The 27634-nt window shown below is 41.8% G+C and overlaps 1 protein-coding gene across 2 annotated transcripts in view; it reads right to left on the reverse strand.

Annotated features, from left to right (window-relative positions):
* Positions 1–22313: 22313 nt before the first annotated feature.
* TMEM260 (transmembrane protein 260) overlaps positions 22314–27634 on the reverse strand; it is a 459752-nt gene continuing 454431 nt past the window's right edge. For both annotated transcript variants that reach the window (XM_085626148.1, XM_085626147.1), the window contains one exon: positions 22314–23351. In XM_085626148.1, the coding sequence (XP_085482274.1) occupies positions 23094–23351 (258 nt within the window). In that variant the 3' untranslated portion in view covers positions 22314–23093. The remainder of the gene's footprint in view (positions 23352–27634) is intronic.

Here is a 27634-nt window from a genome sequence, read left to right on the forward strand (position 1 = left end):
TGGGACAAATGGGGCGAGTAAAGGAGCACATAAAGGCTGAATCCGGAAGGTTGTGGGGAGGGGACGGATTCAAGTTCCAAATGGTGATTGATAAAGTTAATACTTGCATGTATCTACAATTACAACTATGTGTACTGTACTCAGCCTATTTCTTGAAATTGTTCGGCTGTTGTACCTCTCCACAACAAAATGCAATATCCTTTAACAAAGAATGTACTCTGTTATGTGTACTGAGAAACTGTTTAATAAACAGAATTTTAAAAAAAAATAACAGCAATTCTGCTCTCTCTCCTTGATTGTCTGCATTTAGTCCCATACACACTCACCCAGCATTGCCCATCCTTAGAGCTCACTGATCCTCGGGTCTGTGCTGTTCTTCGTCATGGTGATGGGCAATCGGCCCAAGACAGGGTACTCTGAATCTACTGAGTAACATGTCGGGTGCATGCAAGTGGACCTTTTCTGCCATCAGCAACATTGCTTTGACGGGTGGAACATGCCCTGGCTCAATAATGGGGTACCTACAGCTGTGCCAGACCTTGCTTCCTGTTAACAACTGTATTGCTAGAGGAGATGGATGATCCATTTAGAGGCCGGGATGATTGGCCAGGCACATTAAACTCCCTCCAGTGTACATGGCTCTCCTTCCATGTTCGTGGTTGCACGTGCAGGGATTACCATCCTATGCACTGCCTGCTAGAGAGAAATCCGATTATGAGAACAATTTGGGGAACTGTACTGCTTCTAACTCCACTCCAAATCTCCTATCTGACACGGTCACCTTATGTACGCAGGGAAGAGTTTGCCTTGTACTGTGGCTACCCGCAAGAATTTCCCTTGACATTCTTACTGAGGTTTTCTTTTGACCTTTGTGCGCAATGTAGTTTGTTAATGGACAGTAAGACCCCTATAGGCTCAGTTGTAGGATTGTTTAATTGTTGAATGGGGGTAGGGTGGCAGGGAGTTCTATTCACCTCTGATGCTGCAGCAGTGGGTGTGGGTGGCTTTTGCAGAGAGAACTGGCTTTCTACACAATACTGGAGCACATAAGTGGACACTCAACAGTGTGATATAATTCCCCTGTGGTTCATGGCCCATTCACGTACCCCGAGATCCTTCGAGAAGATACATACGTCTCTTTGTTCAAAGGGAATGGGCATGTTACGAATATGGAACGTATGTGACATGAATGACCAACTTAAGGCCTGCAAGGTATTGGCCTACCTCAATAGACCCTAAAACGTTGCAGGAGACCTAACTGACACTGTTTGCAAACTCTGTGAGGATGGCTCCTCTGTGCACGAGGCAGATGCCATTCTACAGGTGTTTGTCAACGCTTACACTGATCTCTACCAGACTAAAACTAACTACAGTGAGTCAGACACATCTAAATTTCGTGACACTACAGCTCTTGCCTGGCTTTCCGGCTCCCACCACTTCTATTTATACAGGACTATTACTACTGAAGAGAGTGTTCAGGTTGTCAGCAGTATACCAAGCTGTCGGACCCCTGGTGCTGATGAACTGACAGTCCAATTTTATAAAGAATATGCATTTGTTAGCAGCACACTTGCGGTGTATGAAGTGGCTAGGTGCTGGAACTCCCTTCTGCAATGCCTTGGTGAAGTGCTGCTCGTCACAATCCTTAAGGTGGATAAGCCAGTGGAACGCAACGATTCGTACTGACCGCTATCAATTATTTTTTATAATAACATCTTAGCTAAACTTCTAGCTAGCAGAATCCTGCCTTTGCTCTCTGTACTGGTCAGACCAGACCAATCAGGATTCATACTGTGACGGAGCATGTTTGACAAGTTGCACACTATCTCTGCCCTGATCCACCAGCTCAACCTACAGATAAAAGTTGTTGCAGTGTTCCTTGATGCAATAAAGGTGTTTTATTCCTTGAAATTGTGGTACCTCTTCCTGGTTGCAGAGAATTGGCTTTAGTAACAACTTTATCAGCTACATCAAATTATTGTAAGACTGTCCTGTGGCATGCAACTGGTAGAATGGATTGGTATCTTCTCTCCTTCTCATATCCATGGGTGTCACAGTGGGCTGCTTTTTATCCCGTTATTTTTGCTGTGGTCATGCTCATGGAGTTCATCGCCTACAGGCTCAGTCAGCACCACTCAGAAAGGGGCCTACATGCGGACAAAATCACCTTTTTTGTCAAAAGACGCAGCAGCCAATACCGCACTGATAATATAGGATTTCGTTAAGTATGCGTTCCTGTCCAGGAGATCTATCGGTTGGGCCAAAAGAGTTATCTTACCACTCACTCCCTCTTGCCCGAGTGCCCCCTAGAATACCCTCTGCGATTAAGCACCATGCCTTCAAAATAATTGAGGGTCCACAGCAGTAGAGATGTAGAGGCTACCCTCCGTGATACCTATGGCACAATTACTGCTAACTTGAGGATAAGGTCTCGGGGAAGAGAAAGCTTCCCCTGTCCCTGGCAGGCCAATTAGCAATCGTCAAGATGGTTGTCCTCCATAGATTACGGTGTCTATTTGTGAACATCCCTATCCTTCATATAACCAATTTTTTTTTTAACAGATTGTGGCCCTCCATGATGAAGCTTACCTGAGCTGGCAAACAACTTTTCTTGAACTGGAATACGCTGATTCTCCCTTTGAGCAGGGTTGAATTTCTGCCCCAGACTTCGGACTGTATTATCTATGCACTCAGACCCATTTTTGATATCCCGCAACCGTATGTATGCATTGAGGCAGGCAACGCCAGTCCCACTGCACTTAACACGGTCTTGTGTTCACCTGCTGTGCAGACAATGGCTGTTCTAAGCACAGTAAGGTGAACAGTGTGGGTCTGGGACGGACTGAGGCACTAAGCTCATCTTAACCAACTATTTGCCCCCGGAATACAATTGGCATATACTTCAGGGCTACAATTAACAAATTAAATTAGGATGGATAACCAATTGCATTGATTACGGCTGCACACCGCAGACAGCTTTTCCCGCTAGGTGCCTTTCAAGAAAGTACTGGCCAGACATTGTTAGATACATTACATTTCAGACTGAGAGAGAATTCCCAGTTTAGTACAAACACATTTCCTTCACCACCTCCTGCACTCAGAGCGCTAACCACATTGATTGATTCAGAATCCCTCGAGAAACTGGTGTCCAGATGTATTTAACTATGCAGGCGGCAGCACTGGTGTGTCTCTCCAAGGACAGGGATAGATGGACAGCCAACCTGAAAGGAAGCTCCTTTGACTGACCAACAGTGGAAATATTGCTGCGCGCAGAGGGGTTCCTCTCCCCTAATTACAGATTGAGAATAACACGTATCAAATTCCTTCACAGAATATACCACACACCATTGTGCTCTTTAGGCTGGCTTTCATCGATAGCTTCAACTGCACTAGATCCCAGCACTAGGATGCTGGCTTCCTCCACTTTATGTGGTGATGCCCACCAGTTGCTTTCTTCTGGTCTGAGGTACTGTGAGCTTGTGCCGACATGACAGGTGCACCAATCCCTCATACTATGCTCCTGGCCTTGCATGGCTACATTAAAGATATTCCTGCTACAACCCGCAAATTCATTGTTTTGGCTGAACTGCTTGCCTGGAGGAGAGTGGCAATTCATTGGGGGCATGGCCCATCTCATATATTTCATGAGTGGTTGTTGGAAATTGCCATTTTTGCGGGGGTTACCACAAACTGTTTGCCTTCGTCCTCTTCTGTTTTTGACTTTGTTTTTGATGCATTTAGGACTCTGAGGACTTTAGCACAGCTGACCATTTCCAACGTGGAAATGCTCTTATCTAAAATGTGATGTCAATTGGTTTATCCATGACTTGTATATTTGGTTGACTTATAAGACCCTAGTAAAGTGGTATACCATATGGCATACCACTTTACTAGGGACTTAAAAGTGAACCAAATACACCAATCATGAATAAAACAATTGTCATCACATTTTAGATAAGAGCACATGCAATTTAACCTGGGCCTAGAAACCAAATGCTACTAGTGGGCCTGCAGCTCTGTTTGTACCACCCACAGAAGTAGCCTTTCCAACCTGACACAGGCCTGCCACTGCAGGGACTATGGGCACAGTTTACTGCCATCTCCAATTGGCATTTCCAACTACTTGCCAAGCTTTAAACTCCCCTTTTGATCACCCCTAAGGTAGGCCCTAGGTAGCCCTAAGGGCAGGGTGCTGTGTCAGTAAAAGGTAGGCCATGCACCTTTTTGTTTTACATGTCCTGGTAGTGACAACCATCTAAGTTCATTTTCACTACTGTGAGGCATGCACCTCTCATAGGTGAAAATTGGGAATTCCTTAAATACCCTTTCTAAGTGTAAATTCCTGATTGCAGAGGAGTAGCTGCTTTAGGTTTTATATCATTGGATTGGTAATGACAAATCCTCTTTAGTGGTAAAGTTGGAACTAGTATTAATGATCTACAAATACTACTTTTAGAAAGTGGACATTTCTCTGCTCTTAGCTCTCTTGTGTGCTTTACATCCTGTCTCCAATACACGTAGGGGTGGGGTGACAGCTGTACTTTGTGCATTACCTCAAGACAGTCACACTTTCAGGACACTCAGCTGCACCTGAATATGTATGGGTCTTCCTGGGCAACAGGGAGAAGAGGTGCCGACAAGTATACCTGAATAGGTAGTGGCTTGGACCTCACAGAAAACAATGATTTACCCCCCACAGGTAGGCTGGCAGACAGAGCTGGGCTGAAAGGAGACTTGTGCACCACAATGGCTTTGCTTTGTAGTCAGCTCCACTTCAAGGACACATTTTGGTATAAGTTTTGGCTCGATGACCCCCCTCTCACTAGTTAACTTTGTGGTCCTAAGAAGACTCTGCCAAGAAAAGGAGCTATGCTACAGGAGGGACTGTCACCTTGCTAGCTGCTTTGCTGTGTTCGCCTGCTGATTGCTGGGCTACAGGAGGGACTGACACTTTGCAACCTGCTCTGCTGTGTTGGCCTGCTGTCTGCAGTCTCGGACCTGGGTGGTGAGAAGAACTGGACCTGTTCTCTACAACCTTTAGCAATCTAAGTAACTCAAAGGGCTTGTTGGCTTGCTCCCTGTTCAGGAAATTTAGATTTTTCACAGCCTGCTGGGCAGAAAATCTGGATTTTATTAAGGACACGGAGGCTAAGATTATGCAAATCTCCTTTATTGCGCAGCTCACAGCAGCAACAATGAAGAGATCTAGAACTTCAAAACATTCTAACAGAGTATATAGTCCATGTGAATGTAGACATCTCCCTTCTTTGTGCAGAGAACAAGATAGCTTCGAACAGGATAACTTTAATAATTTCTTTGAAGTAACTTTAATGGAGACATCCGGAAGGTCTCTTGAAAAATCTAATCTGAAAAGACAGAATAACAAATAAGTTATATTCCCAGGGTGGGAACAGAAGAGGAGGGATAATCTTAGCCTCTGTGTCCTTAATAAAATCCAGATTTTCTGCCCAGCAGGCTGTGAAAAATCTAAATTTTATGGCATGACACGGAGGCCAATATTATGCAAGTTTAAAGTGTGTTCAAGACATTATCAATAACATTTGAAACGGGTTTAAAGTAACATCTTTTGAAAATGGATTCATTTGACCAATCCGCAGCCTTAAGGATGTCTTGAAGGCTACCACCCAGAATAAACGCTTTAGAAGCAGATGCTCCTCTAAGAGAGTGGGCCCCAAAAAAGGAAATGTCAATCCCAGCTTCTTTCATAACATCCTTAACCCATCTAGCTAAAGTGGGGGAGGAGACTGCTTTATGAGGAAACCTATGGGATATTAATAATTGATCGATAATGCCTCTTAAGCTTGATGTTCTTCTTTCGTACTCTAACAAACACTTGACCACACACAAAGTTTCATTCTGAGGAAAAAAGGGATAGAATACAGAAGATGACATAGTTTTAGTTCGTCTTTTAAGGAAAAAACAAACTCCCTCAGGTTGGTAAGCCCTGGTAGAGATATCCAAGGCTTTAACATCTGACGTACATCTGAATGAAACAAGGCACAGTAAGACAGTCAGTTTATAGGACAGTTTTTTAAGTGAGAGAGTTGAGTTTTCACCCCAATCTACAATTAATCTAAGGACATCCCTTACGTCCCATAGTTTAGAGTATTTGGGCAAAGGTGGGTTTAAAACACGCATACTTCTCATAAGCTTTTTAGTTAATAAGTTTTGACCTACTGAGATACCATCTATTAAGCAATGGCCAGCTGCGATGGCCGATCTATAGACATTAACGGTTCGATAGGCCAGACCTGATGCGAAGATTTCAACCAAGAAGTTGAGAACTTGAACTACATCAGTTGAAATGGGATCGTAATTCCGTCTAAGGCACCAACAAACCCATTTACGCCAAGCCAATCTATAAGCTTTCCTTGTTCCAGGTGCCCAGGATTCAGACATGAGTCTGAAAGCGCTCTCCGAAAGTCCCGGGAGCTGCCATTGTCTCCTGAAATCCTCCATGCCATCGGTGACATGAGTCCTTGAAGAACAAGGGGGTAACATTCTCCCTGAGGGTCTGTGATTATTTCTTCGAAGGTAGGAATGAGAATTGGAAAGTCCACACTCATTTCCAACATGATGGGGAACCAGGCCTGGGATCTCCATAGGGGGGTTATAATTACTACTATTTCCTTGTTCCTCTGAATTTGAAGGAGAAGACGTGGGAGCATGGCAAAGGGCGGGAATGCATAGGGTTTCAAACCAAGCCAGTTCTGGAGGAAAAAGTCTATCCCCAAGGCCATGGGATCTGGTCTCCAGCTGAAAAACTTGGGGAGTTGAGTGTTGACTCTGTCTGCAAACAGGTCTATTCCAAATGGACCCCGCAGTGACTGGATCTTTATGAAGATTTCCCTGTTGAGTTTCCAGTTGCTCGAATCTTTGAAATTCCTTGAGAACCAGTCTGCTACCCCATTGTTCAATCCCGGAACATGTTCTGCAATGACTGAAATGCCCTTCTTGAGGCAGTACGCTTAAAAATTCTTGGCTAAATCGGATAGTCCTTTGGAATGAGGACCTCCCATTTTGTTCACGTATCTCACAGCCGATACGTTGTCCATGCGAAGCATGACTGAACACTTCATCATGTTCTTGGTGAAGCTCTGGATTGCAAAGGATCCTGCCAATAGTTCTAGGCAGTTGATGTGTAGATCCTTCTCCCGGGGCGTCCAAAGTCCCCCCGTTGAAGAGTTGCCACATGTGGCACCCCATCCCTCTAGGCTGGCATCCGACTCTATTACTAGGTCCGGATCCTGTCCGAAAATTGCTCTCCCGTTCCATGCTTCTGCATTTCTCAACCACCAGAGTATTTCTTTCCTGGAATCTTGATCCAGGGAAACTATTTGGGAGTAGGATGGATTCTTCTTGAGGGCTTTGGCTTTGAGTCTCTGAAGGGCCCGATAGTGAAGAGGACCCGGATAAATAGCTTGGATAGTCGAGGACAGTAGGCCCAGAATCCTTGCTAGGCTCCTTAGAGGGAAGTGGTGAATCTTTAGAATCTTCCTTAACTCCTTCCTGAGTTTTCTTACTTTTTCTCCTGGCAATTTCAATTCTGCAAGGCCTGTATTTACCGAGAAACCCAGGAACTGTGTCTCTTGGCTTGGAGTTGTTAGCGATTTTTTTATATTTATCACGAAACCTAGATGTTCCAAAATCTTTATGGCAAGACTTGTGTGTTGGGGAGCAACCTCTTTGGACTGAGCCATTATTAAAATATCGTCCAGATAGACGATTAATCTTACTCCTTTGCTTCTCAGCCAGCCAGCTATTGGGCGAAGGACCTTGGTGAAACACCATTGGCTGAAGAAAGTCCGAAGGGGAGACTGGAGAATTGCCATAGTTTCCCTTGCCAAAAGAATTGGAGGAACTTTTGATGTGGGGGCCAGATGGGGACGGTTAGGTACGCATCCTTGAGATCTAGGCGAGTAAGCCAATCCCCTTTCCTTAAGACATCTCTGAGAAGGTGGATTCCTTCCATTTTGAAATGGCGGTAGACCACCCATTGGTTTAAGTCTTTTAGATTTATGACAGGTCTCATCTTTTTGTCTTTCTTCTCTACTAGAAAGATATTGCTGACAGAGCCAATCTCTAATCCCTCCCGGATTGCACCTTTGGCAAACAGGTCTCTTAGCTCTTGGGTCACGAGGGCGGAGTCTTTCTCTGAGAACCGAATTTCCCGAGGAAGGGTTTCCTGAAAAGGTAGGTGAATGAACTCTATTTCGAAGCCTTTCACGGTGTCCAGTACCCAAGGGTCTTGAGTCACCATGTTCCAGTTCCCAGAGAAAAAGGGCTAGTCTCCCACCCACCTTTATAGGGGTATCTGAAGGGTCTTTGGTTGGACTTACCTGAAGAGAAGGATCTCTGCCTTTTTTCCCCTCTGGAGCCTCTTCCGCGGAACCTTTGTCTTTGGGGAAAGAAGGATGATTGGGATGAGAATCCGGATTGTGGGAATCTTGTTCCTCGTCCCATGTAGGGTCTTGTTGAGAAGTTTCCACAGCCGGGGAATAGACCCCGCATCCTCCCGGCCCGGGTAAAAACTCTGGTATTAAAGACTTTTTTTATATCTTTTTGAGATTTTTGGATGGAGTTGAAAACTCCTACATATTTGGCCATTTCCTTGATAAATTCATCTCCGAAGAGAAGGCCCTGAGAGGACGCTCCCCCCTTCTTTGTTAGCTAGTTCGACCAGCTTGGGGTCAATTTTTAGTAGCACACTCTTTCGCCTTTCGTTAGAAAGCGCAGTGTTTGCATTGCCCAATAGGCAGATTGCTCTTTGCGCCCATTGACGCAGCTCTTTAGGGTCTATGGGGGTGTTATTAAGATGGCCTCCTTCGGCTAGTTCAAAGATTTTTGTGAGAGGGCCCGTAATGTCTAAGAGTCTATCTTACAACAACAGCCCAGAGGTGTGTCTGGGAATGCCTAGTGCACTATGAGAAAACACTATCCAGTGTAAATCTTTCAAATATCTGAAATATTAAATCAAATGTACCACATGGAACCAATTACAAATTTATGAATCCAAAAATGTATCAATGAATCAAACAGAGTCCAAACGAAATCATATGTTGATTGTATCACAATTCTTCTTTACTGTCAAGGAAGATCAAAGTTCATGATTGATGCAGCAACATACTGCATTTGATAGAAGATCAAAACAAACGTCTCAATTTCTGAGTTTCCCAATGCATTTCGGGCTGATAAAGCAAAGCCCTTCGTCAGGGGAATCTGTGAAACATAAATGACAACAGTCTACATATTTGTCATAACAACGTGTATATGCATAGAAATTTACATTCAGGCCCATATGTGGACAGGACTCACGACTTGCCAACAGTATGTGATGATGAGGGAAATGGAATGTGAAACGAAAATGGAGAAAAGGAAAAACAATAAAGTTTCAGTAAATAAAAAATCAGCTGTGAAACAGAATGATTCCACACACCACGAGTGCTAGTGAAAGAACAACACGAGTTCTGATCGATAAACAACCCTCTCCCCACACCGTGCTTAATAGACTGCAAAAGGTCTGAAATGTAATATCGTACCAAGAAACGGTCATGAACACGATTTCGGGTGAATACCAAACAGACGTATAACGAAGTTGGGGAACCTGAACGATAAATGAAATGAAATGGAGTGAGCGGAAACGCAGTATTTATATAAAATAACCATCACCATGTGTTGTATTTGCATCTTACCACGTAGATTGATGCCAAGTACGACAGTGGCCCAAGATCAGACGATGTACTGCAAAATACGAAAAACGCGCAAAACGCGCCATCAACTAAGTAAATCAATAGGTTTTAACACCATAGGCACTGATTGGTCAGAAATACGCTAAACGAAAGCCGTCTCCCGCTTACCCATCGCCATGAAACGAGCGGTTATTCACCCACAGTGTCGACTCTCTCAGGAGGGAAGAGTGTGACGTTGTGTGAAGCATGCGCGTCTAAGTAAGAGTCAGCAAAGTGAAAAGAGGACTACGTGAGCAAACTGCTGCAGCCATATTGAAAGATGCATCGTGCTAAAATGTGCATAAAAAGTGAAGAAATGGCAAATAAACATGCTACAATTGATAAAGTGATAAACACCATTATTTTAAATGCAAAACAATATCATTGCGAGACATAATGACAATATATGACATTGTATAACAATAGTCATGATTGGCAGAACAAAAGAAAATTACGAAATGAAATTTGTAAACTAGTTAACAATGACTAAAAAGTGATAGATACATAGTTAGCATTAGAGTACCAGGCAGAAAGATGCTAAGTAAGCATGATGATGACAATATGCTTAAAGTACTATAAACATGATAATTCAAATTTATCATTCAGCCCCAATGGGGAAAGTGTTTGCAAAAACCATATCCAGTGAGACTCCCGTTGTGCTAACATTTTTGACATGTTTCTTCCCGGGATTGCCTCAATGGGTTCGAGAACCCCAAATTTAAGCTGGGCTATAGTATGTTTAGCATTTGCCCAATGTTGGGCAAGCGGAGAACTGATGGTCTTAGTTCGAATCCGACTCTTATGTTCGGTAATCCTAGTGCGAAGAGCACATTCAGTTTTACCAACATAGCTTAAATCGCAAGGACATTTGATGATGTAAACTACATGATGGCTATTACAGTTCGCATTGAAACGCAGATCAATTTTCTTCCCAGTCCGAGGATGGGGTAAACTTCTGCCTACCATTACAATATTACAGTGGGAACAATTCATGCATTTGGACATACCTTTATGTACCAAATTGGGTTTGATGTTAGTCTTATTCAAAATTTCTTTTAGGTTCCGAGATCTCTTGTACGCGAACAGTGGAACATCAACAAATAAGCCTTGAAGGTCAGGCTCACATTTGAGTAGGTCCCATCTCTGCAATATGCTTTTTTTCAACAAGTGAGAATCAGTGGAGTAAGTAGAGACAAAGACCTCTCTCTTTTTGTCGGTAGGCGGTATTTTCTTTTTTAGTAAGTCTTCACGATTAGAGGATATGGCCCTTCGAGCTGCCTGATCAACAATGTGTGAGGGATATCCTCTGTCAAGGAACTTGTTTTTGGAGGCTTCAATCGCCTGCATGCCAACCTCCGGATCGGACGTGATGCGTTTGATCCTGAGAAACTGTGAGTAGGGAAGGTGGCGTTTTAGCGGCCATGGATGGAAACTTTGGAACAACAAAGCATTGTTACGGTCCGTGGATTTAGTGAAAACAGTTGTCCGGATAGAAGAACCAGATAAAGTTAATTGTACATCCAGAAATGCTATGCTAGAAGGTTCAATCAGATGTGTGAATTGGATACGAGGATTGATCTGGTTGAGTGACAGAATCTGAGTTTCGAGGCTACTGCGTGACCCGTTCCAAATGATAAGTATATCGTCGATGTATCGGCGGTATACAATAAGATTTGAGGTCCATGCGATGTCAGTTAGGATATGTTCTGTTTCAAATTTGAACATAAAAATGTTCGCGTAGCTGGGGGCCCCAGAAAAACCCATCGATGTACCATTGGATTGTAGAAAAAAGTGACCCTTCCACTGAAAATAGCTATGAAACAGACAAAAATTCAAAATTTCAACAAGAAAAACTTTATTCGCTCTGACGTCATCCTGACGCAGTAGGGCCCATTCAATGGCATCTATGCCGTCCATATGAGGGATGGATGTGTACAAAGACACAACATCTATTGTACATAACCAAAGTTGTTCACTCTCAGGAATATGAATGTCTCGGAGTATAGTCAGTAAATGAGTTGTGTCTTGAACATATGACGGACAACTCTGGACTATAGGTTGAAGGAAAGTGTCAAGATAATGACCAAGAGGGTCATGGATGGAGTCACATCCCGAGACAATGGGCCTCAAGGGGGGGTCGTTCAGATTTTTATGAATTTTTAGGAGCATATACAAACTCGGTCTTCGTGGAAATCGAGTAAATAAATACTCTCTGGTTTTGGTGGTAATCCATTGCATTTCTATGGCATGAGACAAGATGGAATCCAAAGTACTCACAAATTCATCCGTGGGATCTGACTCTAATGGCAAGTACGTGGACCGATCTTGTAACATCTGATCAACCTTCAACTCATATTTACTACGATCCATGACCACTAATGCGCCACCTTTGTCAGCTTTAGTGAAGTGTAAAGAGTTCTGAGATTGTAAAGACTTCAGGGCAAAACTCTCACTTTTAGATAAATTAGAAATACCCAAGGAACCAGATGGAAACTCACTGGATATGGTTTTTGCAAACACTTTCCCCGTTGGGGCTGAATGATAAATTTGAATTATCATGTTTTTTATAGTACTTTAAGCATATTGTCATCATCATGCTTACTTAGCATCTTTCTGCCTGGTACTCTAATGCTAACTATGTATCTATCACTTTTTAGTCATTGTTAACTAGTTTACAAATTTCATTTCGTAATTTTCTTTTGTTCTGCCAATCATGAATATTGTTATACAATGTCATATATTGTCATTATGTCTCGCAATGATATTGTTTTGCATTTAAAATGATGGTGTTTATCACTTTATCAATTGTAGCATGTTTATTTGCCATTTCTTCACTTTTTATGCACATTTTAGCACGATGCATCTTTCAATATGGCTGCAGCAGTTTGCTCACGTAGTCCTCTTTTCACTTTGCTGACTCTTACTTAGACGCGCATGCTTCACACAACGTCACACTCTTCCCTCCTGAGAGAGTCGACACTGTGGGTGAATAACCGCTCGTTTCATGGCGATGGGTAAGCGGGAGACGGCTTTCGTTTAGCGTATTTCTGACCAATCAGTGCCTATGGTGTTAAAACCTATTGATTTACTTAGTTGATGGCGCGTTTTGCGCGTTTTTCGTATTTTGCAGTACATCGTCTGATCTTGGGCCACTGTCGTACTTAGCATCAATCTACGTGGTAAGATGCAAATACAACACATGGTGATGGTTATTTTATATAAATACTGCGTTTCCGCTCACTCCATTTAATTTCATTTATCGTTCAGGTTCCCCAACTTCGTTATACGTCTGTTTGGTATTCACCCGAAATCGTGTTCATGACCGTTTCTTGGTACGATATTACATTTCAGACCTTTTGCAGTCTATTAAGCACGGTGTGGGGAGAGGGTTGTTTATCGATCAGAACTCGTGTTGTTCTTTCACTAGCACTCGTGGTGTGTGGAATCATTCTGTTTCACAGCTGATTTTTTATTTACTGAAACTTTATTGTTTTTCCTTTTCTCCATTTTCGTTTCACATTCCATTTCCCTCATCATCACATACTGTTGGCAAGTCGTGAGTCCTGTCCACATATGGGCCTGAATGTAAATTTCTATGCATATACACGTTGTTATGACAAATATGTAGACTGTTGTCATTTATGTTTCACAGATTCCCCTGACGAAGGGCTTTGCTTTATCAGCCCGAAATGCATTGGGAAACTCAGAAATTGAGACGTTTGTTTTGATCTTCTATCAAATGCAGTATGTTGCTGCATCAATCATGAACTTTGATCTTCCTTGACAGTAAAGAAGAATTGTGATACAATCAACATATGATTTCGTTTGGACTCTGATTCATTGATACATTTTTGGATTCATAAATTTGTAATTGGTTCCATGTGGTACATTTGATTTAATATTTCAGATATTTGAAAGATTTACACTGGATAGTGTTTTCTCGTAGTGCACTAGGCATTCCCAGACACACCTCTGGGCTGTTGTTGTACTTTAGTATTCAGTGGTCCGCAGAGCCACTTTACCTGGTGCACACACAATCGTAACGGTTAGTTTAAGAATTTAAAGTTCCTGTGTATTGTTTTAGCTAGATTCCCATTGAGTGCATCATAGCTGTTCTTTCTCTAAGAGTCTATCTTGACATGATTTAAGTCCTTTGTCAAGACCTTTTCTGGGGTCTCTTCCGGTTTTGGCAATGAATGCCACTACTTTAGTATCCAAATCAGGGGTCGCAGTTATTTCATCCGGTAGAAAGGGGTGAGGACATTCAGATCTAAGTCGGGATCTGACTTCTTTAGGTATTTCTTTGCGAAGCCAAAAAGACAGGTACTCTCCTATGTGATGAGATGGGACCCATTCTGGGGAGAGGGGGTGTTTAATAAGGAGAGGGTCAAACATATATTCCCCGAAGGGGTCAAGAATTCCCATTTTAGACCCTGAGGCCCCTGACGCCTCACCTGAAGTGTCTGTGATTTCACCTTCCTCTTCAGAATTGAAGTCTGAGGAATAGGAAAGGTCAATTTCATCCTCTAGTCCATCGTCGCTGTCGATGGAGATAGGAAGGGTAGGGCCTTTGAACCGCCCATCTGTTGTGCCCGAGGCACTGTCATTGTCACCGCCAAAGCGTGAAGTCAAGAGGGTAGGGTTGGAGCTCCTCTGCTTTTTTGTACCTTTAATGGGGATAGTCTTAAGTTGTCTTTTTCTTTGAGCCGGTATATTCTTTTCGGTCTCCTCCTGAGGGCTCGTGGATGGCCACCCTTTTTTAGATAGGTTTTCCAATTTTTTGTTAACGGTGTCATCCAGTGACCCCATAACTTTATCTATGGCTTTATTTATAAGTCCTTGTAGTTTATCCTCCATAGTATTAGCTGAGGGATCTGAAGACATAGCTGAGGGAGAGGAATCAACTGTCAAGCAGTAAGGACAAAATGGGTATTAGGTTGTTATGGAGACGCAGTTGTATGCTAAGGGTCTTTCCTTTAATTAGAGTAGTTATGATGTTATGAGAGTCCTTTCTCTATTGAGAGGAAAAGGGTTATTGTCCTTCTTTTCTTTTTACGAAGTTGGGTTAGGACCGAGGTGTGTTTGTCCTACCTTTGTGTCTCTTTTTTAAAAATTTTTATTTATTTGTTCGTTCTGAAAGTGCTCTGAGGAGTTGGGGCGATCCGGTGGAAAGTCCGGTAAGATGTGGCCTAATTAAAGGCTTTAAGCGCTATTTAAAGAGGAGGGCAGTCCCCGGCAGATCTCCGGCGTGACCCGTCTCCATGGCAACCCAGCGCGGCCTCCCCAGCCTCGGGTGAGGACGCGGAGTCGCCACGGAGACCGGTGAAGCGGCGCACGGTTAAAAACGGAGTGAGATTCAACACGGGACCGGCGTTTGAAAGACGCCGGTCCCCTGGAGCTTTTCTCGATGGAGCTTTCCTCGGCCTAAAAGAGCCGAGGGAAGGGAGGGCGAGTGTATCGGACGGAGGTTACAAAAAGCCTCTGAAATCAGATTTAGAGTATTACCATGTGGGGGCGCATTTAAAACGCAGTGTCTGGATAAACCAACAAAGCGAAGGGGAAGGGGGGTACTCTTCACGAAGCTAAGTCCGGGAGGGGATTAAAAGCCCTAGAAATGAGACCCAGAAGGGGCATGATGCAGGACCCAAGCCCGACCTGGGAGGGGCACTGATAGAAAAATAGGGAAGCAAACTCATACAGGGGGTAGGATAGTCATCAAGCACTCTTAACAGTCAACAAGCATATCAGAGAGCAAGTACTCATAACAGTCAATAAGCATATCAAAGAACAACTAGAGATCAAGAGCAGATAAAGATAGGTACTTATCTTGTGAGCAGCAGCAACAAAGAAGGGAGATGTCTACGTTCACATGGACTATATACTCTGTTAGAATGTTTTGAAGTTCTAGATCTCTTCATTGTTGCTGCTGTGAGCTGCGCAATAAAGGAGATTTGCATAATATTGGCCTCCGTGTCATGCCATAAAATCTCAGGGCCATCAAAGATTTAATTTGCACAAATGACTGCTGCTAGGTTCTGCTAATCCGGAGTCTGACTCTGCCTGACATGCCCTCAACCAGTCCTGGGCCTTTGCAGAGTGTCGACAGCCACTTTTGGGCATACACATGCATCATCATGGTGCACCGCTCAAGAACCGCAGAGTCGGCCTGCTCAAGCGTAGACCATGTTTGTTGACTTTGTGACCCAGTGCATTCTGTACACATCAAAGAAAGATTGGCGTCTGCCCTCCGTGACTCCAATCACTGCATCGTATCCAGCAAGGGGAGACTCCATCAACCTGGGTCCCAATCCTGAGGCGGATGGCACCGCTGCTATACCCCAAAAAAGGTACTGTGCACACCGGGACTTACAAGGTCCCTGCGGTGCACCAGCACTCTCGCGGGCGGCCCCGAACGGAGTAGGTAGATTAGTCTCCTGCCAACTTCACATTGCATTTTAACTGTAATAACTTTGGAAGCAATGCTTCGCTCTGACCCGGGGAGAAAGTCTTTTCCCGATCCACAGCATGGATCACTGTCATTTCCCCAACATAAAAGTAAAGAACCTACTAAAAGTGCAAGGGCTCTTTCGCATTGTACATTCTTGAAGTATCCATAACTTGAGATGCTTTAATTGAATTCTTATAGTTTTTATCTTGTTTTGAAGAGTAAAAGAGATACTATTTGCATACCTCATTGTGGAGTCTTTTTTGTGGTGATTTCACTGTTAAAGTACCCACGTATACACAACTACTTTACACATTGACTCTTATGTTAAGCATGACTGCTGTGTGCCAAGCTACCAGAGAGTGAGCACAGGCTGATTTAAGTGTGTGACTGACTTACCCTGATTAGAATTGCAGTCCCTACTAGGACAAGGAGCATACCTCTGCCAACTAGAGACACAATTTCCAACATTGGTTGAAAGACATTGCCTATTGAAATGAACAGATAGATGCATACTGGGTCTGATGCCAGCCAAACTGTGGTATAAAGACATTTGGGGTGCTCTGCACGTACCTCCTGCGGCGCGCTACGAAGGGGACTGTGGCAGAGGTGGATTCTACAGATGGACAGGTCTAAGATCTTTCCAGGGATGATAAGGTTAGGGATCATTTTCCCCCTTCGACAGTGGGCCTCACTGTCCTTTTTACTGTTATTTGCCTAAACAAACTAAACTGTGGGGTTAGCTGAGAACCTATGTGAATCGGTCACCGATGTATATTCGATTGTTCCAGTGAGCTTTCTATAATAGCAACTGAAAGATGTTTCATTGTTCTCTGATGGGGTGGATATGGTTTTGAAAAAACTTTAAAATAAAGATATTTAATAAAATAACATTCTTCTCAGACGCTTGACAACAATTGTAGGAGCCTTAGCCTCTTTATTTAAAGTCACATTTCCAACCTTTGTACAGTAAAGGGCTTTGTCAACATCTGAAAATCATACACCTCTGCAGAGGACTGTCATAATCAGATTCAGTAACTATCCCAGGATGCCAGGCAAGAGATGCACTACATCCGGTTATCAAATCAGATGCAAGCAGGCTGGGACGGGAGAAAGATGTGGCAACTCATCCACTGGTGGAAAATGGTCACATGCAGAGCTGGGACTACACAAAAAACATTTGAAGCTGTTAATGGGCTTATTGGAAGTCCAGAGTCTCGCTCGGGATAGGGCAGAGTGCTGTGTACTGTTGACAATGGACAACATCATGGCTGTCCACCATATCAGTCACCTAAGGGACGTGAAATTCAGTCTCCAGTCAAGAGCTTTTGGCGCCACTGTCTAGACTACTGAACTAGATGTGGATGTTCAATTCAAGGCCAACCTCATTAAAGGTTACTCAAATATTGCAGCAGCACAAGACTGGACCCAACTCTTCAACTCTTTTCAGGCGGAACATTGAAATTTGGGATGAGACGGACTGAGGCAGAGAGGCTGTGATAAACCTGCTGGAACACAGGCATCCATTACTGAATTAGGCCGATTGCCAATCATAGTCTGGAGAATTTTGGCAGATGATGGCAAATCTCAAACCTTTCAGAATGGCTTACAGCAGGTCTGATCTAGAGGGAGCCACAAGATGTATGGTTTTGCCTGGGGACAATAGTTTTGTTTTATGCTGAAAAGGGTTTCTATCTTGTTGAGAAAGATAGGATTGATGTCCTAAATTTCCTCTAAGGGGGCTGAAGGGGCAATGGCTTACAACAACAAACTACTACATGTCATCTATTTTTGGAGCGCATCTGCCAATAACAAATTATCTTTGGCATAGGTGAGTACACATCCCTTGTTTAGAAGATTTTGAGCAGCATTTGCTTATATATGCCTTTATAACTTACATATTCAAGGTTATGAGAGGTGAATATATGAATATAGCTCATTGCTTAAGGAACTGTCCTACCAATTGAGATTTATCCAGAAAACAATTTTCAGCCAAGCTGGCTCGGTTACTTTGGTTTCCCCCAAGGCAAGTATCTATTGTTCATGCAGTGTGTTAGAAGGTAGGGTGATAACACCTCAGAGCATTCCATTTACTATCACCAGAACAAAATGGTATCCTTTTGTGTTGTAGCTTTCAGGTACCCCTGGTATGTATGCTGTTCAGTAATGTTTTTTGTCTTTATTATTAGTATTCAGCAGTGTTCTTATGAAAATAAATTCTTGCAAAGGAGGAGAAGCTGAAGCACTAAATTTCATGAAAACTGAAGCATAGTTCTATGCATTACTTTAGATGACTAACATATTTGACAAGAATATATTATAAGGAATGCTTAACTCGATTGCATTTAATTTATGTCATCCACCAGTTCACCTAATGTAATAATACCAGTCCCCTTTCCAGCTATTGTACGTCCTCCATATTATTAAAAACAATTGAGACAGTTATTCCTCAGAAATATAGGATTTCAAATGTGTGTATCGTTGCTTTTTTATTAAGCAACTTTAAATACCAGGGGTGATGGAGAAGGTGTGAGGCAGATAGGGAATGATGTAATTTCCAAACCTTCGATATTGGTGGGATATAGAAACACTGATATAAAAGGGAATTTATAGTCAATTGATTAAGATTATCAGTGTGAAAAGTACTACCCAGCATACCCACCCGAGGATTAAACAAAGTTCCTGACTTGTGACTGCTTGATCTTTTACCAAGTGAGGTGTAGTTTATTTTTTTTTCCCTATAGGTATTTACGTTGATTGTACTGATTTTTTTCTACGGTGGCTGCAGTCTAGGAATGTGTGAAGCATAATACTCACTTTGGAGAATCTACTAGAATCTAAGCTTTCAGATGTGAAAGCTAGGAAATTTGCATTTTCTGACATTCATAGCGCGACCACACAAAATGCCACTTTTTCAAAATCCAAGAATATACTATTAGCTTCAATCATGTAACAGTACTGTACACATTTTACCAACTGAGGTGAACTAAATGGAGTTACAGTGGAAATGCTTATATAAGTGAATGAAAGAAGCATAAAACCAGCATTGACTAACTATTCTCATTAGGTGGCTTTTATTGTTTTGACGTTATGGAAGATTGACTATGAAGGTGTCTATAATAATAGAAGACCGTTAGTGCATTCTGAGACTTTTGAATTGAGTCAGTACTCATAAGGTGAATGTGATATACATTAAAAATGTGTCTTCAACCAGTCGAAAACGAGCTACCAGTAGCTCACAAACACCTTCAGAGTACCTCACAGCCTTGAGTTTATTTTAAAATTAACATAGGGACACATTTTCCTTTTAGAGTTAAGGGAAAGCTGTGTTTATTTTACATTATTATCTTTAGACTGCAGATAGCATGGCCTGATAATGACCAGTGCCGGTGTCAGATTTATGCGCCAGGGCACAGAGGTGAAGAACTGAAGCACTGAGGTATTTAAATCTTAAATAAAAGTCCTTGTCAACTCAATATTAGAACATTTCTAAATGCTTTTACATGGGAGAAATGTAAACTGAAGAGTTAACTTAATGAATAAGTTAACTCTTCCTTTTAAATGTATCCCATTTCAAAGATTTGCATTTACAAACAGCATGCCTCTTGCTCCCAGTGGCTAGTAGACACTATGCCATATTTATAACTGAAAAATTTCATGTTTTTCAAATAGGGGAATTGATAAAAATATTTCCATGAAACACTGAGTTAATGTTTATTCCACTTTCAATTAAGCCAATTAAATCTTAATATTTTAAGAAGCATGTGTCTTCACTGTAAATTCCTCCTATTTAAACAAATGGTTGTATTTTTCTGTTATAGATATGGCACCGTGTCTACAGGCAACAGGGTGCAAGATGCCTGCTGTTTGTAAATGCAACACTTTTGGGAGCAAAATTTAAATGATCAGTTTTATGGAATCTGTATAAACAAAGTTAACTCTTCAGTTTAATTGTATCCCATTTCAATGTGTCACATTTACACACAGCAGGCATCTTGCTCTCAGTGGCTGGTAGACACGATGTCATATAACTGAAAAAGACAGGCAATTAAAGTGGGAGAAATTTAAAGTGCAGAAATATGTTCCATATTACAAACATTTCTTTGCAGAACATTTTTCTGCACTTTAAATTTCTCCAATTAAAAAAAAAATGGTTTTATGTTTGTGTTATACATGTAACAGGGGCCACATATGGTGAAATGTATTTCCTGTGCCATAAGTACATACAACACAGACTCTCATTCACCCAAACACATTAATCACATTCATACACACACGTTCATACATCCCTCAAAGACCAAGCTCTCACTGACACACATGACAGCCCTGTCATATGACCTGTAGTCAAAGCATTTTGTTCAAACCCTAGCCCTTGACTCTATGGACGTTAAGCTTTGATTCAATGAAATTGGGTGCGGCGGTGTCTGGTAACATTTCGCAAGTGCTTGGCCTTCAGTAGCTCACCATGATTTTCACTGATCAGAAGTAGCTCTCACTACAGTAAAAGTTGGAGACCCCTGATTTAAAAAAAAGAATTTTGTGAAATCACTTTACTTTTTTTAAATTATAGTTTGTTTGAAATGTTATAAGAATTGTACCTTTAGTATAGTGCCTCCCTAAGTGAGATCAATAACTCAATTTATAGCATCCAAACGGTAACTGGTAAGACAGAGACTAAGACCACCTTGAGCTGAGCCAATCTCTCTTGAACTTACCCATTATTATTACACATTTAACTAAACGTTTTAGTTTAAAAAATATAAAATACCCCGAGTCAAATCCAGTTAACTAGGTAAAGCTTATCAAAATGGAAGTAGGAAAAAAAAGCACGCAAACCCATCAATTAAACGTGCCCTTGACTACCTACTTACATTTGGTGACTTTTAATATTGCCCTGTCACCCATAAACGGTTTACGCCTGAACATTCACCATTTTTAACATGTTATGCCCTAAATTGGCTTTAATGTAAACCAGGGCTTCCCCATAGAGAGTACATTGCACTGGACATTATGTGCCCTTATGTAAGCGTCTTTGCCAATTAGTGCTTAACAGCTCCAATTTATTTTTTGTGATTCAGATGAGCTGGAGCCTAATAGGGCCGTAATAAAAGGGCAAAAGGCACGGAGAGCCAAAGGAGAGATTAATGAGCTCTCCCACTTTCGGGTCTTTTTAACAGCAGAACTGTTGCAACCACTGACACTCATCAAAAGCTTTGGCTGAGAAACCTGCTTGGGCTCGACAGGCTCCGGTGGACATCTTCAAAAACACGGAGCATGGCTGGGGCAAGAGCTTCTCCCCGTGTGTGCCGGAGACAACAAAGCTCCCGGGATCAGGTAATGAAACTTCAGCGCTCGCCCCTTTGAAATGTATTTACAGGCGGCTGACAAGGGCCACATTCAGCTTTAATTGTGTAGTCAAGGCCCTGTCAGGCCTTTGGAGGCCGCGCGGTGCTGAAGCACCGCCATGACTGGCATTTCACTCAAAAGCCCTCAGCGCGGGTCCTCGACGGCTCATGACATCACAAAGGGCACTCCCGAGCGATGCCTGCGTGGCATCCTGCAGCATTTTAAAAGAGAATTAGCGCTTTTAATTATGGCCTCGGTATGAAAGGAACCATGCATGCACCGCAGGAGACCTTTGATCGGGTCATTTCGCCAGCACAATGCCACGGAACTGTGACTATTCCTCGTTAAAGGGTCTTTTTCTTCGTGAATGACTCACCAGTGATCCTTGAATGCAGACAAGCTCCGTGCCCGCCCTCTTCATTAGCGAGCATGTCTATACAGGACGCTATATAGTGTGCGCAGTCTGGAAGTTGCACAATTGGAAGGAAAAGAAAACCTACAGATTCCTGTCTCTGCTTAGGATGTGCTAAAGGGCCCTAGGTGACTTTATTCATTGAACCAGGCTGCCATTAATTAACTGTCATAATAAAATAACAAACTATTATTTACATGTATTCTCTTCCTCTCTTTAGCAGGAAGTATGAAAGGCTCTTGTACGAGTGGTGAAATTATAGAAATCTCAGAAACGTCCTTTTAAACACTTTGGCAGCAGGGGCCTAATTATAGGGTCCAGGCCGGGACAAGAGTAACACACAGAAATACAAACATGAAAGTAATTAGGTAAAAAAACAGAACGACGTTTACTTAGCAACCGAAACAAACGAGCACCAAGTCGGCTTGCTTAAGTAGCAATATGACTGACAATAATATTTTTAGCAGCACAGCCTTTGAATAGTTTTAAAACTCAAACCATATACAAATACCAATATGACTTTTATAAAAACGTCTAGAGGTGGCTCTGTAAAAAGAAATGGAAAATGCAATTTTTTTGCATATTAAATAAAAATTCACTTGACAAGTCCATTCGAATATCACCACTGATTTCATAAAATAATATTTAAAGTATTTCCGTTTGCAGCATTGATGGTTCCGCTAATTTCTTTAATTTGTGAATTAAAAAAAACGTACTTTTCTCTCATATCCTCTGTTAAAAAACATTTATATTGGCAAGGGGTGTCCAACCAATACAAAAAAAACTCCGTGGTCTCATTAGAACATTAGCATACGGAGCCTTTATACATCTGGCCAACGGATGCTTTAAATGACTCGCCTTATAAACCTGCTTTCATTATTTTCAGTCGGTCCAATTCATTTTTTAGGTGGTGTACTGCCTGAGATATGGCTGACGACTGAGGGACATCAGTTTCCTTGGCCAGATGGAGGGCGAAGTGAATTAAAGAAAAAAAATCTTACTTTTCTCTCATATCCTCTGTAAAAACATTTATATTGGTATGGAGTGCCCAATCCGTACACAAAAAGTACTTGGTCTTATTAGAAAATTGGCACATGGATCCTTTATACGTCTGGCCAACGGATGCTTTAAATGCCTGGCCTTAAAAATCTGCTTTCATTTTTTTTAGTCTGTGCAGTTCATCTTTCAGGTGGTGTATTGCCTGAGATATGGCTGACGACTGAGGATCGTCAGTTATCTTGGCCAGATAGAGGGTGAAATGTTTGATAATTTCTGACAGCAGCGCTTCTTGATCCGTGTCCATCGTTCCAAAACGCAACATCCTCTCACAGGCAATTGCATAGTTTTTGTGCCAGTTCACTGGATGTGTTTCATATGTCTTAACCAGCTCCTCGTACAACTGAAAAGAAAGACATTTACACGCACATTATATATATATATATTATAGAATTACATTTTAAATATTTTATACAGCAGTGTCCTTACCTTGCTTAAAGCATATCAAACCAAAATAAATATATACAAGAAATAACATATCACTAACAATTACTATTTATATAGCATATACAACAAACTAAAATGTCTCCAGGAAAATGAATAACTGTTACTGCCCTCTATTGGAGGCGTTAACAACTTTTCGTGCATGCACTCCCTTAAGAACTTTAAAAATGAATTGAGCATGGCGGTCCCGGCCCAACTAATAAGAGCCCAGCTAAAAGTAATTGTGCATAATGAGGAGAAATGGCACTTAGCTTCAATGCTGACATTAAGGTAATCAGCACATATACCATTTAATTTTACCCCCGGCAGAAATACACACAATCCCCAACTGTACCTATCAACTTTATGTCCCTGCTTCAGACTTTCAATGCACTTAAAATAAGGCAAACAGTAGTTGTTATAAGAATCATTAGATACATAAAACGTTTTAATTGGCTGAGCCTATCTATAGCAGGAGTTAATATGTTTGGTTATCTAACTCAATTCAGTGGTCGAAGTGGGTGGGACTTGAGGGACACAAAGTGCCCATCCTTTTCTGATTTTAGAAATAAAGTTTCACTACTTTTTATGAGAAGACAACCATCCCGGGACGGTGAAATCCAAGAGTTGAAATGCTTAAACTGAAGCATGAGACAGGGAGTCACCTGTGCTGCGAAACCAAGGGAGGGGCAGACAGTTAAACAAGCCTTCCTGCCAGGGTGCATGTTGCCTAATAGAAATGTAAATCTGCCTAACTGGTTAATCTGCAAATGTATAGGGGGCTTGGAAGCCGGTATTGGCATTAACTGATAGAATCACTTGAAGCTTCCTGATGAAACATTTTTTCTTTTTGAGTGGTATTGTAACAGAGGAGTTACAAGCTGAGCAGTGAAGTGTGTGCTTTTATTGGACAGATATAAAAAATGCACTATGTACAGGTTTGTTGTTACTAAAATCTATATTTAAGAAGTACTTTATCTTAAACCTTTTTTTGCGCATTTTGTAGCAGCCTATCTTATACTGTGTATGATGCGAGTTTACAATAGTGACTCACATATTCATAGGTCTTTCTGTCACAAACAGTGACCTCGTAGCACTAAACACACACACATCGCTGTTCTCCACTACACCAACCAGGATTCAATTCAGTGGACCTCTGGTTACATACACACACCCATGCTGTTAATGAACTTAAGCAGGTTTCAGAAGGTACAACAATGCATTTCTCACTGATTAACTTAACTTTAGGTGTCATTTAAGCTGTGCCTTATTTTATATGTAGTTGCCTGAAGGAGAAAACCCGAAAAAGGTACAGAATATTTTTCAGTTTTTAACCACGCCTTTGACCCTGCCCTCATGCTCACTCACCCAGCCCCCTTTGCGCACAGCATTGTAATTCCCATACTTTTTTTAATGCACTTCGACCACTGACTCAATGGGACTAATTTCTTAGCTCTCTGAAAGAAGAAAAGCTGAGTAACACATACCGAGATGCAACCCTTAAACACTGCTAATCCTAGCTCAGGTATTCCTTTGATGAACTTGCATCTATAAAAAATTGTTCTCTCCACTGCTCTGTATTGTCAACCTCCTTACACACTATATTGCATGTAATTGGTGTTTTTCTTAAAATTCTGTCTGCCAAGTTGGAATATATCAAGCAACTGTAGTACTACTGTAGACAAGCTGACAAAGAAAAGAAGGTCCTAGGCACCAGAACAATTCTAGATGCTTAAATTCCAGCAGTAATCAAGGGTAACATGTACTTAGGTTTGTTCTGGCCACAAATTGACAGATTCACAGAACCGGCCATCTGTGACTTGAAAAATTAATTTTCTTATGTCTCAAATCCATTTTGTGATTCAGTAACCTATCACCGAATCGCAAAATGGGTTAGCGATTAAGTATCAGGAAGAGTTGTGTTAAGGGCGTCTCTTCCTGATAGCAACTCGCAGTGCTATGTACAAATGTTTTGCGACCGAACTGCGGTTGCAAAACATTCACATATTTCCGCCTACTTCAATTAGGTGGAACCCATTCGCAAATGGGAAGGGGGTCACCAGGGGACTCCTTCCCTTTGTAAATGCATGCAAAGCATTTTTTCAGAGAAGGCAGTAGTCCCAAGGACCACTGCGTACTATTAAAAAATTAAACTGAAATGTTTAATTTTTCATTTTAAAACGCATCCTGTTTTCCTTTAAGGAAAACGGACAGCATATAAAACGAAACATTGCTTTATTTAAAAACAAACACCGACGTGGTGGCCTGCTGTCCCGGGCAGGACACCATCACTGTATTTTTTGTGATTCCCAATGGGTCGCAAAGTGCAACCTACCTCCTGAATATTAACGAGGTAGGTCAATTGCGACCCCATTAGGAATCGCTAAATGTGTCAAAAACACATTAGTACCATTAGTTCACAGATGTTTGCAATTTCCTAATAGCGAATCGAAAAATTTGCTATTAGGAAATCGCAAAATGAAACCTATGTACATGTCACCCAAAGAATCTGAAAACTGACACCATCTGCTCTCAAATTCTGCAGCCAAAACATCAGTGGCAACCTTACTCCTTTTTATACTAATTACATTTACCTCACTCCTCAACTAAGCAGACAGACCTCCGTGATCAGATCCGATATTCACCTCTTATTAAACTCAAATCTAGCACCAAGGTAACTTGGCCCACAAGGTACCTCATCCAGCGCCAAGACGCTCCGGCATTCGTTGCGCTCTACAAATGATTATCCTATCCTATCTATTCCCTCAATGATCTGAGCAATTCTGTAATCTTTTGTCTATTTGTAAACGCTCCAACCCTCCCTTAGCATAACCCACCACTATATTCCTCATTAAGATTTAGTTGAAAAAGATTTCTAACATTCATTTACAAATCATACAGTAAAATAGAACATCCCTATTAAATCACGCAACATCTTACAATGCTTAAAAATGTCTCAACATTTAAAAGACAATAGTCAAATCAAGCTACCACTCATGATCAAGAAGGGCATCAGATCTACATGCTGTTTGTTATATAAATCAGCATATAAGTTATAAACACCTACATTGCAAAATGTCAAAACACGAACACAAGCCAAGTCCTATTTCATTTTAATAACAACTTAATTAGGTTCTTTATTGTTACTTTCCTTTTATTGCCTGATTAATTTATGCTCCATATTAAATGTAAACCCCAAATGTTATTGAAGCGAAACAGTTGCTCTTTTTAGATCTCTCCTTCAGACAACTTTCAGCTGTCTGTGGTCAAAAAGACCTACCAAACCAAAATTCAAAGTGCACTTTGGGATAGCCTGTTTGTTAGAATAGATCAGTTTAATTGGCTTGATTATTATTCGATGGCTTTCGTTCCTCTTTTTGTATTTATTGCTCCTCTGGAGTATTGCTTCTTTACCATACTTTTGAATTGATGACTTATCTCTTCAATGCTTACATTTAGGAAACTATTTTATTTCGCTTCCAGCACTCCATGAGACTACTTGTGTATTTTTGTAGAAAACTACTATAAGGGAGGGCTACGTATCACATGATTTATGTAAACGTCCATGGTATTGCACTCCAATGTGTAATTTGAGATGCCAGACCTGGAGTACACAATATGCAAAATAAGTAAATGGGTGTTTTGCACAGGGATGGCACTCGATGATGATGAAGATACAGTATGGGTTTGAATGTACCCCATTGCAGAATATGTGCTTTTGTTCTGCTTATGGATCGGGGTTTGGTATTCTAAAAGAACTCATAAGAATGACTGGATAAAGAACATTTATCATGGAAGACTCTGCAGTGTCGTCTGTCCCTCACCTGCTGCTTTGTTTTTGCCCTGGAGGCCTGCATTGTGCTTTTCCCCTGTTCCACTCGGAAGCCAGTGCTGCTATCTCTAAAAGAGAACTGCAATTCCTAGCAGCCCACAGTAGGCGGGGCCTAACCTGTTTCACGCCTCCCAGCACTGATTGTAACCTTCTTCAGCTCCCGCATCGCGGGATGGGTGAGAGTGGCACCTGGGACAAGGGTGGGGCCGTCCACGCCCTGAGGAGGCTTGGCTGGGACACCCCTCTTTTGCCCACAGTTTCAAATAGAGTGTCCTGCTGCCTTATGTCCCCTGACAGTACTTGACTACCCTTCTGCACCCCCTCGGCCCAGGTAGCCTTGTCTGCTGCACTTGCCCTTGCAGTCTGGCTCT

Source organism: Triturus cristatus, chromosome 9 (genome assembly GCF_964204655.1).
Source record: "Triturus cristatus chromosome 9, aTriCri1.1, whole genome shotgun sequence".
NCBI lineage: Eukaryota > Metazoa > Chordata > Amphibia > Caudata > Salamandridae > Triturus > Triturus cristatus.